Source organism: Melospiza melodia, chromosome 9 (assembly GCF_035770615.1).
Source record: "Melospiza melodia melodia isolate bMelMel2 chromosome 9, bMelMel2.pri, whole genome shotgun sequence".
In the NCBI taxonomy this organism is placed as follows: Eukaryota; Metazoa; Chordata; class Aves; order Passeriformes; family Passerellidae; genus Melospiza; species Melospiza melodia.
Window position 1 is genome coordinate 22,155,924 of NC_086202.1, and position 13,770 is coordinate 22,169,693.

The window sequence follows — 13,770 nt, forward strand, 5'->3', positions numbered from 1 at the left end:
ATAATGTGTTTTCCTCCAGTAATTGTGTCTGTGGAACATTCTAACAGGGACCTTGGCTGTACTTCGATATTTGCCAAAAACTGGGGGAGAGTGTGGAAATCCCCTCAGTATAAATGTCATTGGAAGCTGAATAAATAGTATAACCTGCATCTCCCTTATTCATCACATTCTGTAAAACAGCCAGGAGATACAGTGATGATCTTCCCACTGGTAGGCATAGTAGATCAGCTGTCAAGTCATGCAATCTCAGCATATCTTTAGGTGTCTGGTAGGTGAATGAGCTGTGAATGCGCGCCTGTGCCCATGCTTTGTATATCGTGTGTCTTAGTTGATTAATATGTAGGGAGTTTTTTACTGTTGGAATGAGCAAGCATTAAGAATCAGGCTTGGAATAGATGCCTTAACAAGGTAATGAAATGTTGATTTTTTAGTTTTTTGGGGGGTTTTTTTGGTACTTTGCTGTGAGAGGAATGAATGCTTCCAGAACTTCGTTTATTTACAAGCAATCATCTTCACTACCTATCAACACTACATGTTGTCAAATGCTCCTTTTTAAAGCTGCTCTCTGCAATGGGACCTGTGGCTTGACAGTGGGACAGTAAGTTCCAAGAAGGAAGAAAGCAAATGCCTTTTCTGTCAGGAGTAATTCTGCATTTTATTTTGTAGAGAACATTTTATTTTGTTTGCATGAACTCAAGAAGCTAATTAAGAGGTTAATAAAAAGGGGCAAAAATTCTTTCTACATTTCCTAATATTGCATGTAAGGTAACTACTAAGAAACGATACTTGAAGTTGTATTTATTATTGTTAGCAGGGTATGATATTTCTTGGCAGAAATGATGGATGACAACTTAAATTTGTGTCCAGGGAATGAAGGTGAACTGTGACAGAGTTATTTATCTTGGGAATGGAGGTTAGGGTCAGGCGAGGCTGGGTGCCTGAAGGCACAAGACATTGACAAATTCATCCTGCAGGCCCCATATCTGAAGCCTTTTGTTTTGGATCCTGGCTACTCACTAAGTGACCCGCATCCTTCATCCTGCCAGCATGTGAAGGATGTGTTGCAGTGCCAGCACTCCCCTTGCCACTAATGCTTGTCATTCACTCTTCTGACAGGCCCAAACCAAAACTATTCCCACTCCTGAAAGGGAAGGTTAAAATATTTATTTCAGCTCATAATGGCCTCCCTGATTTAGTGGAGTATCATTTTTCCTGTTGCCTTTGTCGTTTGCAGGTCACTAGAAGGACTGAAAACATTCAGTTACTTGGAAGAACTGATCTTGGACAACAATCTACTTGGAAATGACCTTCTGTTACCCAGGTTACCCCACCTCCATACCTTAACGCTCAACAAGAACCAAATATCCTTTCAAAGAAATACCTGCAAAATGTCAAATGAGTTTTATGTGTCAGCCAAATTAAAGTATGTGAAATATAGTTCATGTGCCGACAAAGCCTTCTCTCGTTTGGCACCTGGAATACTTCATAGTAATTTATTACAGGTCATTCATAAATGAAATGCACCATTATATCTTCCTGTTGCTCCATTTTAGTGAGAGATCTAAGTTATGGCTCTGAAGAAATCTTTCTAATAGATAAAATAGGGAAAGAAAATAATGTCAGTGCTACCCGTGTGCAGCAGTCAGTTCCCGTGTTTGCTTGGGGTTCTGTTGCAGGCTGACCTCTAGTGGAATAGAGCGTGCAGTGAAACGCTCTCAGGTTTTAATACTTTAAATAGCTCTTAAAGCATTAAAGTAAAGTAAGATAAAATTAATTAAACACACATAATAATTTTAATGATTTTCTCTATTTTCATGAAACCGGTAATATGCGCAATTGACTAGCTGTTATGCAACTGCAGCTGTAAAAGCATGTCACTCTCTTCTTGGTATTCCAGTTCTGTATAAATTCACATAAAATGCTTTTCAAATCAAGGTCTTAATATAGTAAAGTCTTTTCATGTATTGCTAAGTCCAGTTGTAACCAATCAGTCACTTCTCCATATGCCTAAAGTTAGAGCCTATTTCTGTTTATTAAGAATAAATATGTCAACATTGGTCTAAATACTCTGCTGAATCAGAGCCCGTAGTCTGTAGGCTTACGGATAATGGTCTGTAAAAACTAATTATCTGGAAAGTCTATGCGCGTAGTCTCGATTATTCCATAATTTTCTCAGACTTTGACCCATCTGGAGATTTGACGATTACATCATACATGTAATGTATGATTTTGCAAAAGTGAAGGGTGATCAAACTGTGGCCAGAAGGCCAAGGGAGGCCTGCAGAGTCTTAGAGCACAGCCTGCTAAAGCCCTGGCCTTGTAATTGCAGTGTGAGGACAAGACTGCTCAACTGCAGGCTTTTATTATAGACAATGTAAACTGAGAGCAATTTACCTCCTACTAAAGCAAAATCCTCCTACTGAGAGGAATAAAAATAACTGCAGATTCTACCATTTCTGCACTTATTTTTGACTCTATAAATAAATAAAAATCAGCAGAGTAACTTTCTTTCTTGGAGCCATGGAAATTGGCCAAGAGTGTCTCTTGAACAGTAACAATCATTACTGTACTAGGTATTTGGCTAGATTTATGGTTAATACAGGGTATTATGGGTTGGATTTGAGTAACTGGTTTTATTGTTTTGTCATTTGCTGCAATGGTAAAATCTAAACTCGTAAAGAATGTACAAGAACATTTTTGTTTTGGTGATGCCGCTTACAAACCGTGAAGTGTGCATGTGGCCATAAGACCAAAAAAGCACATACCTATACATAAGTATATTTGTCCTATGTGGTTTCTGGAGGAGTTTCACACTTTCCAAAAAGAGGGGAAAGGTACTGAATGCTAACTCAGTGAACAAAATGAGAGGGGAATAAAGTTATCCTGTCAGTAGTAATCTTTTAAGAGTTTCTGCTGGTCCCACAGATAGACTAGAATAGTATTGTCAAGTGAGTAAGCTCTCAAAGTCAATGATAACATGATAAGAAGGATTTTATGTGTCCTGGGATTTTTTTTAATTTAATCTAAAAACTATGAAGTTAGAGCTTTGAGAATATTGAAGTACCTAGGTTGTAGAAATGATATATATGCATTTTGTAGTGTGTTACATATAACTTAATAGAGGAGTTGCAGAAATAGTTGTACAACACCTATTGTATACAAACTGCCCAGAGAAGAAAAATTCACTGCTGTCCATCACTAACATCCTGAGCCCTGGGGAGCAGTGATCTCTTGTAGGGAGGACACATCAGTCTACAAAAGCACAGAGACCTTCCAGATTCCTCTCCTCCATGTTAATGCAGTGTTTGAAAAAGGTCTTATTTGAACCTGAATCACTTCTTTTAATGAATTATTCCTCTATAGAATTCTTCAAAAATGTTAAGAAAAAAAATGTACATTTAATAGGATAATGAAATACATCACAGAAAAGATTGTTCAGTATACAACAGTAGCCCTATATATAGGACACAACTGAACAAAGAATACTGATCTGAAATAAAACTTCAGTGGGTGGAATATTGCCATGTATACATAAATATATACAGAGAAAGAGTGAGTGAGAGATGAAGATAAACAAAAGGCCAAACTGACCCCTTTGAAAATTGGATTACATGTAAACTTTAGAACACATATGAGAGCTTTCCTGAGTATCTCTTAATATAACTGTACTCTTCTCTCCTTTTATTCTGGCTTCATTTTGATCCATATCCTGTTTTGATAGTTCTGATAAGAGCTTTCTACTCCTTTTGCATGGTTCACTTATTGTGTGGCATTGCATGTGTAAATAACATTTGGGCCCTCCTAACATAATGTCAGGATACTGTACAAATATGAAAGCTTATCTCTAAATCAGGCAAAGACTAAGAACAATCACCTGGTATTTTTTTCTTCTGGTTGCCTATTTCAGTTACAGTCAGGCCACTACCAATTTTTCTGCTACAAGTAGAAGGAGTAAATTAAAATATAACAATTAAAAAAATGTGTTACCGCTCAACTTTTCTGTAATGTATAATCTGTTTAAAGTCTTATAAAATGCAGTCTATATAATGGAAATACCTAAAGGAGAGTCCTCAACACTGTGCAGTGTTGGATTATGTATCTAACATGCTTTATTTTGTGTATATAGTTATTTTTTTCATTATTGTTTTAAAAGTCTGATTTACTTTGGGAAACATAGTTTCTTTCTCACATACAGTGGACAGCAAAAAGCAGTGCAGATCAGGATGGATGGGGGTAGATGGGAAGCTGCTTCTGGAGGAGGACTTATGACTGCAGTCTCTATTCTTGTAATGGGAAGCCTCATTTCTCCTTTTAAGTGTGTTGACTAGACACTACGAATCAGTCAGGAAACTTGTAAATAGATTTATTTCTCTGTGGGTGTTATAGCAGTGTTAGGATTTGTGCCTTTTCACTGTGCTGATCTGGATCGGTATGGAACAATATAGTATGGACTTTTCAATTTCCTTTACATTTCAATCTTGATATTATTTGTCAAAACTACTCAAATGGGCAGCTTTAAAATTTGACAAACTATCAAAAGTTTGTCAAATATATGTATATATTTTATATACATATATATATATATATATATATATATATTCATGCCAGTATGCTGAAAATTAGAAGCTGTTCACTGCCTCATTTCTAAACAGACAAGTCTGATAATGAACCAGATCCGTAATTCTTTGTAGTGAAACTCCATGTCTCCCCTTAGTCCAGTAAGCGTTATATTTAACATACATTTTATATACTTTTGAGGAGCTGGTACTAAAATTTCTTGAGGAAAAGGTGTTGAATGTAAATGTAGCACACAGGGAGGAGGGCCATGAGGACGGTGAAGGGCTTGAGAGGAAGCTGAATGGCAGCTGGGGTCCCTTGGTCTGTTCAGCCTGGACAGGAGGAGACTGAGGACAGACCTCACTGCAGTTACAGCTTCCTCTGAGGGGAAGAGAATGGGCAGACACTGATCTCTGCTCTGGGGTGACCGTGACAGGACCCCAGAGAATGGCCTGAAGCTGAGTCAGGGGAGGTTTAGGTTGGAAATGGTTCTTCACCAGAGGGTGGTTGGGCACTGGAACAGCTCCCCGGGGCAATGGTCACAGCACCAGCCTGAGAGAGCTCATGGAGCAATTGGACAATGCTCTCAGACACAAGGTGTGACTCTTGGGGATGTTCTGTGCAGGGTCAGGAGTTGAATCTAATCATTATTGTGGGTCCCTTAAAACTAACATATTCTGTGGTTTTATAATTGACTATATTTCTAGGTTTTGAAAAGTTTAGGGAAAAAACAAAATATTTCATACCATGGGAAATCTAGAACCGGGCAGAACGTCCATAATAGTATGTACATTTCTTATGGCAAGAGGAGCTGATTCAGACTTAGGTATTATATGTTCTTGAGTCTTTGAAAACAGCATATATTAAGTACCTCAACTGAACAACATACCAGTAAGTACTTCTGGAATAATTTGTCTTCACACAGGTCTCATAATAATCTCTAATATTTACAGATTTGCTTATCACCAAAACTATAGATGGTAATTTATTTTGCCTCTGTGCTTGTTCCTAAATTGTTCTCAAGTGCCTGAAGACACAAGTCCCAGTCTGACCAGAACCTCATTATATTAACTGCTGAAGACTTGATGTTTATATTGAGTGAATACTTTAAAGATACAAAATTTCTCCCATAATGCGTGGTTCCCCAATCCCTCTAAACAGACAGCTGAAGTGGTGCAGAACTCTTCCTGCATAGGCTTCTGAGTTCTCCACACCACAACTGTGGATTTAGTGAAATCTGTGTGGCATGTTAGAGAACTTGTGTAGCTAATGAGCCAAGAATCTTTCTTCTAGAAAAGAAGACTGTTGTAGATTCCTTTTCTGAAGTAAAAATTAAGTCATGTGAAGGCCATCATGGAGGAGAGAAGTAGTCCTCTATGCACCTTCTATACATCTATGGAAGAGAGAAGTAGTCCACAGTCCAGCTGATTCCTTATGCTGTTCTACAGCTGTGCTTGCAGGAGTTGAGCTGCAGACATCACAACTTTTAAAAAAAGTGTGATCTGCTACTTTATTTTTGTCTTTGTGATGCTTTGTTACTTAATAACATTGAAATGCAGTCTTATCTGCAGCCTTGGAACCATGGGGATTCTAAAATGCCTTTAAGAGCACTGGCATCTCCAGCTACATAAAGAAAACTAATGCTGCTCCAGTAGGCAGAATGGGATTTTTTTCCCATATATTCAGTATGCAGGAAGCTCTCCATGAGATATATGGACTTAGTTAATTACCATCCACTCTGCACCTTTTTCTTCTTGAGCAAAGTGGTTTCAAAGTCAGTGAGCAAGGCCTTATCTCGAGGTCCTATCTCCCTACCAGATAGGGTTCAAGCCAGAATGTGGCATACAAATGACTGTGTGTGACATCCTATTGCACACAGAGAAGAGGGAGATGTATATTTGCATATTGCAAGCTATTTCTGTGGTTATCCAACCTTGAAGACCTAGCACATTCTAATGGAAAAGCGTTCAGGTGGCAAAGATCTTTTCATACTGCATTCAGAGCAGAATTGGTAACTTCTGATTCAAGGCTATTTGTGTGTGGAACAGCTTGTGATTGCTACATCATGTTTGTGATAAATTTAATTGAAGCAAATGTTTCAGCTGGGAATAAGTATAGGTATCTTGCTCATTTATGACTCTGGTAGAGGTGTCATTCAGCTGTTTTAATGTTAGGTTGATTGCAGCAACTGCATGACAGATGATTAGTTGGCAGAAAACTTTTGAATGACAGTTTGGGGACTTTCTGTGTGATGATCTGGAATTCTGAATGATATTCCTGATATTCTCATGTACATATTTCAGAAATATTTTGAATGTATGCTGATTGCTCTTTACTGTACCTCCTTGCTTCCAAGAACTTCCAAAAGCTGTAGTCAGTGAAGTTCAATAACTTGGAAAGTTCTCCTGCAACTCTTTTGGGGAAGTGGAATGACTTTTTGAAAGATAATGGTGGAGCAACCTGGAAAGCACTGCGAGAGAGAACAAGAGTGGTTACTTTTCTGTATTTGAGTGTGTGACTAGTAAAAATAATTGCTAGCAGACAAAAAGTCAACAGAAGGAAATTCCAGATTCTCTTGCATATGTCAAAGTATATGTAAAAAGTAATTATATGGTGACATAGGAAATGTATGAGTTTTTTCAGCCAGAGTAAATTAATTTAGAAACTTAGCATAGATTATGTTTCTGCATGGGTTTGACCTGCAGTTTTTCCCTAGAACAAGTGTGAATATGGTTATACCAATAATACTGGTAAGGAAGGAAGAAATGCTCTGATGTTTGGGGATGGCCAGCATTAGTGCTTAGTACCTAAGGCATCTGATCTTTATATTGCTCTCCATGGAGGGTTCATGCAGTGTCTCTGCCCTGGAAATTTGCAGAAAAGACGCAGCTAAAGAATATAGAAGAACACAGAAGTCTGGAATAGAGGAACTTGTAAGATGTCATGCAGTAGGTTCTGTGTGAATCCATTCAACCTCTTAGAAGTTTAACAGAATAGTCTTTTCCTATGCTTGCTGTCAAAAGACACAGCTTAGCATCAAAATGACTGTCCCTGCTTGTGAGGTTTTCCTAAAACTGACTAAGTCAAGCGGCACTATCTGCTCAGAGTTCACAACTTTGTCCTTGTGCAAATGTAATATTCCCTGGGAACTAATCTTTGAATGGTTTGAAAGGGGACATAGTCCTGGCTAGCCACTAGAATTTTAGTTCAGGCTACAAGATTTTCTGCAAAATAAACAAATGAAAATGCCACAGGCTTGCACAGACAGTTAATTCTTAGCCAGAGACAGAAGACACATCATTTGCTTTCGGCTTTTGCTTGTTCTTTCTGCCTTTGAGAGAACCTCAAAAACAGTGATATTGAGTATGAGAGAGAGGGTGAAATCAGGCCAGTCAGAACATGCCTATTTGTAAGATATTTTTGGTGTGTATGTCTGCTTGTGAACAGTCTAAATATGCATGTGTGGTATGCACATTGTAACAGTCTGAAGAGGCTTTAAAAGTTCATCTGTGAGAGATGCCCAGTTCTTTTAAATGCTTCCCTAATTTAAAACTAGTACAGTCTTTTGGATGAAATTTTAAAGTATGTCCAGTGTGTTTCTGTTAAGTGTTCCTGAAGACCAAGTTACATTTTTGGAGAGAGCCATTCTTGTATAATTCCTGAGAATATTACAGCTTTTGTGCTGTAGAGCTGATGATTTTAAAATTTTAATTGTTAGAGTTTTTCTTTTGTTTGATGTCTGTTAGAAAGAGAGGCATTAATAGACTGGTAATGATGGCACTTGAATTAGGAGATGGATTACTACACTAAGGATTTTTAATTATCACAACAGCAGTACTTTAAATCATTTTTCAAACAGTAGACTATAGTGTAAGTGTTGGCATTGCTGTTACAAATTCACCTGGTGATCAGTGACACTGACTTTAGATCAGTCCAGAGCCATTTTTACAGAGCTTTAAATAAATAAATACATTTTCACTAGCACTGTCCATAGATTTAATTGTGGGTTTTCTTTTTTGGAGAGAATGGAGCTGAAATTGGTCTTAGAAGTGGCACAGCAGGATTTTGCAGCTCTTTGGCTCTGATTGCACCAATATGGCACTGCTTGGACTGGAACAATAAACCATAAAAATGGAGCTGGCAATAAAATTTCAGATTTGCTTTGATTTTCTCTCTCCATATTTTCCTAGCATTGTTCTAGAAAGACATGATGCTTTTGATGGCATCATATAGTTGCAGTATTGTGATTTAAATAAGTATTTGACATGCTAATTAACTGAACACTACACTAGAAGTGCACCATGACTTATGAGTTATCTTTGAGAAATATTTAGTCATGAGAATTTTAACAGGATATAGTGTTTTGGGGGGTTTTTTGTACATGCTTTGTAAAAAATAACTGTGGTGTTAGGAGAATAAGACTTGTTGGAAAATCAATCTGTACCTTGCATTTTGTTTTTAAGAGGGATAAGAAAAGATATCTAAGTCCTAAAGAAGACAAACATTAATTATTTTATTTATGATGTTACTGCTAATTCTCTTGTATGAGATACTTTTTAGGGAGTGTTTTTGCATCTGAAAATAAATGCTCAGGGTTTAGATATATTATTAGATAGACACTAACTTCCAAACTGGAGAGATTTAGATTTTTGAAATGCAGATTATCACCTCCTGTTATTTACCTAAAATTCTTGGTGAATATGGTCTCTCTCTTTTGCTTTCCATAGGCTTTGGAGGTGCAGTCTTACACTTTGTGCATATCTAAGCTGACACTGCTTTTCATTACATTTCTAAATACATTTTGCATTTGCCTTGAAGGCTGCATGTTCAGATGGGAGTTAGAATACCTGTCATGCTCCACATTCAGCAAACTTCTGGGGAGAACAGCTTTACACAAGAAATACCTCTGCTGAACTGAGACGCAAAAGTCCTGCATGTTTACTTCATAAAAGAAGCAAGCATTTTGAATGGCTTGGTTTTTTATGTTGTTATTGTTGTTGGGGTGTTATTTTTATGTTTTTGTTTTTTTTTTTCCTTTTGATAGGAAATTACCAGATACAATCAAAGCCTTGCAATAGCTAACCTCCCATGTGTGATTGCTGTTATGGCAATAACTGTCTTTTGTAATAATAAACCATTTCTCTCAGGGAGCCTTTTTGCAACTTAAGCAATGCTGGGAGAAATTAAGTGTTGCTCCTGGCTGAGGGAGGGTGCCAGGTTCAAGCACTTCTCTAACAGCCTTCGGAAACTTTTAAAAGGCCTTTTCCACACTTGAACATGTGTGGAAAAACAGTTTGTGAGTTTCCCATCACAGTCACATACTTCCTGAAAGAGCCATGAAAAAGTTTATGTGTGAGCTTAAGGTCCAGGTATGAAAATGAGCAACAAGTCTGGATTGGTAATTGATCCTAGCTAACAATTGGTATGGTACTACAAAAAGATAATTTTTTCTTGGGGTTTGGTAGATTAATTACTAGTATAAAACATTCTGTAATGTGGCTTAGCCAAATTGAAAGTTAGCATTCCTATCTTTTCAATGAATTAGTACATCTTATTTCAAACCTTCATTTTCCTCACTCATACAAAATATTTAAGTATGACTCTTTAGATTTTATGGAACAGAACACTGACTATGGGTGTAGGTACATTGATTTTTATATATTAGGATTATTAATTGTTGGCATGATCTTCATGTGTGTTTGGAAATTAAACTAAAATTTCAGGCTTACAAAACACGGACCACATTTTTAAAAATGAAGCTGTTTTCTCCATTCTGTATTGCTTCTGTTGCCCTTAAGATATTGGGGTGAAGAAATAAAGTAAATTCCATCAGCTAAAAATAACAAAGATAACAGAAACACATAAATCAAGTATAAATAATAGCAGCAAAAGTGAACTGAGGATTTAAAACAATAGTTTGTCTCTAACAGCAGGAAGGAATAAAAACAGAGCAATGAAATATCCTTTAATGGTTTTGCATAATTATTACTCTTGTTTAAGTCAGTTGATCTTTAAATATTGGAAAGCTTTCACACACACATGCACGGCATATTTTTTGAGAATCACAGCAATATCTTTGTATATAAATTGAAGTAAATTAGAATGTATATTTCAAGTCTTAAAGATTGTCATACTAGGCCATAACAACAAAATAGTTAGTTCATCAGTTAACAAATTGAAGTGCAAATGGTTGAATATTGTTGTTAGGCTTAATCCTAACGTGATTTCCAGTACTGCAATGGTTAAAGACAGTTTAACCTTTGTTTGCTTGTTTGTTTTATTCTGGTTTACAATAATGAAGGTGTACCCTTCTTATTTATGTTCCCAGAAATACAGTTAAGTTAAAAAGCCTCACGTGCATCAAAATAAGAGCCTCTTTTAATGAAAAATTTTATGCTTTACAAGACTTTAAAACTTCACATATAAAGTATTTGTAACACTGAAGTCTTTAAGTTGCACTTAATAAAGCATTAATTGGCATATCCTAATTGAGTAGTTACAAATGTGTTGCTGTGACACTCAAAGCGTTTATATGCTGGGAGTGAACCTGGGTTGTTGTGGTTTGACTTTTTTCTTTTTCTTTTTCTTTTTTTTTTTTTAACTCATTTTCCAGTGGACTGAATATATTAGTGATGAATGTGCTGTGAAACTAACTGTTTGTTTCCATGCTGGAAAAGTTTCATGGCTCCAGCAATTGCTAGCCATTTTACCACACAGCATCCATCATTTTGTCAAAGTTTTAATGTTTTGTAGTGAACCACCTAGGAAAGAAAGGCGGAGAAAAGAATGACAAAACAGCCCAATTCTTTCATTCCATGCCAAAAAACTGACTGAAGTTTATCCCTGTTTGCCCTTGGAACAATTAATGTGACATTTTCCTGAATGCCATACTAAATTTGATTGTCAGTTATTGAAATGTATGTTTAAATCAGCAGTGATGCAACTCCAAATGCTTTTTTCATTAATGTCATTGAAGCCTTAACCCACTACCTTTGACACATAACAGAATTAGAAAGCCTTTTGGACCATTTGGCTGAAGTTGTGCCCTCACTACAGTATCTCAGTTTGCTTGGAAACATTGCTTGCCCAAATGAACTGGTCTGCAAAGAAAAGGATGAAGATGACTACCAGAGATACAGGTTAGTGTTTTCATTTGTAGATGTGATAAGGTGTGAAAGTTTTTGTTTTACTACTGGAAAAATACTAAACTACAGTCAAGCCAGAGTCTCAAACAAACACCTACTCTATTCTGAAAGCATTGTAATGTTCTGCCATGAAACACGTGGGCATTTGAGTGGCCCCAAATTCAGTGAGACCATACTCAGGAACCCTGTTTCGAGAGACATTTCAGTGCTGTATAGCACAGCTCTGAGTCGAGCAGGTGTGCACAGGATTTCCTGAGTGTGAATATTCGTATACCCCTACTCAAGGCACTTCCTTCTTTAAGGCCAAGATAAGGTAAGGTTTGCATATACTAAGGGTGAAAGGCAATAAAAAAAAGAAAAAAAATCACTCCACTGAGCCAGTTGCCTTGTCTTCTGCTCAAGTTTGATATGGTGCTACTTTGCATCTGCTGTAGTTATCAAGCCGCTATTAACACAGAATAAATGACTCCTCCTATATTGTGCTGCTTCACTCAGAGCAGTTACATTCTAATGAAAAAACCCCAAACTATCTTTAAACTATCTTTATAATGTAATATCAGTGAGCTAGATTACACTAGAGGTTACCTGAAATTTAATATGGAGACTTGGTAAAATACTATAAGTCCAACTGAAATGTTGCTAAAAGTTGTAAGGATTATTTTAAAAAACTCCAGAAATACTCATAACTGATGATGGTTATGAATATAGTTCCATAACTTATGGAATGTCTGCTAAGTGATGTAATTTTCAGAGCAGTTTTATGGGGAATTTATGGCCTTGAATTTGTTGCATTCAGAAATGGTGAAGGTTAAGCAGCAGCTCTACTGTCCCAGATGTGCACATATACTTTTTAGTTTGTTTCAAATTTTTGAAGAGGCTTTCTAGATTGTCACACTTTCACCTTTTAATGATTCCACTTTTGAATCCAGCTTAGCGTTTTTGTTTTCACGGAGTAGAGCAGCCTAGGTTTAATAAAATATTTTCCCATTGCTTTCACACTTAAGTGGAAGGTATGCCTACTATCCAGCTTACAAGACTATAATAGTGCTGTCTCTATGTAAATTTATGTGACATGTGCTCTAGAAAATTGCTTAAAAAATGAATGATATTTCTACAGTTTACTGTTTTTCACTTTAAGTATGTTTTCTGACAATATGTCTCCTATTAATCATTTAAGCAAAAGTAGTATGTTAAAGGAGCCATTCAGAGGCAAGAACCCATGGTTCATTTAGTGCTCTCTGAAAAAATTTCTATTGATTGACATCCTCTGTGGTTATGTGATGTAATATTTATAATATGTCACAGAGCCATACATCAAAACAAGCACGTCCCTTGTTTCATTTCAATGCAAAAATGTTGATTTCAGAGAGGTCAAGGTAGTTTCAGGTCTCATCGTGGTAAACCACTGTGTCAAAATGTGAAAGGATTCTATTTATATATTTGCTGGAAACTGCAACATTGTTTCCATTTTATTTCCTCTCAATTTTTCAAAACCCTGGATCTTTTTTCCGTATAAACTAGGTTGATTGAAGTAATTTTAAGCAAGAAGAATGGGCTTCTAATTAGTTGAATGATTTATGGTTCTGCTGCTATAATGGAAGTTTCCTGATCCTTTTCCATTATTATTTGTTGCATTATATGAAATGTATTTGCTAGACAGCATTAGACTCAAAACCCAAAACCAGGGATCAATCAATTGATCTATTTGCCTATCTTTAGGGGAATATATATCACCTACATGATGGAACTGATTACAAGTACTCTTCTACTTTACTCTGAGTAGCTAATCCAGAGTTTTTGATATGCATTCTAAGCATCTTGAACACAACTTCTATCTTCCAATTTCAGCATTTTTTAATGGTTTGAAATAGCTTTTTTTTCCCTAAGATTTTTTTTAGAAATTTATCAGAAACCATCAAGAGATTACATTCATGTGAAGTTGAATTATGTAAAAACTTGAATTATGAAAACATTGTGCTTCTCCATAGCTACAACTAGCTTTGTTTTGTTCTCAATGGGAACTTCTTTTTGTAAATTTTTGCACTGACCATTGGAACCAGAGCTTCAT

General features: G+C 36.5%; 1 protein-coding gene across 4 annotated transcripts in view; it reads left to right on the plus strand.

The window, feature by feature from the left end:
- The window catches only part of LRMDA (leucine rich melanocyte differentiation associated), a 641,685-nt gene that overhangs the window by 375,001 nt on the left and 252,914 nt on the right, over nt 1-13,770 (plus strand). For all 4 annotated transcript variants that reach the window (XM_063163848.1, XM_063163845.1, XM_063163844.1 and 1 more), the window contains exons 3-4: nt 1,235-1,366; nt 11,562-11,696. In XM_063163848.1, coding sequence (XP_063019918.1) covers nt 1,235-1,366; nt 11,562-11,696 — 267 coding nt within the window. The remainder of the gene's footprint in view (nt 1-1,234; nt 1,367-11,561; nt 11,697-13,770) is intronic.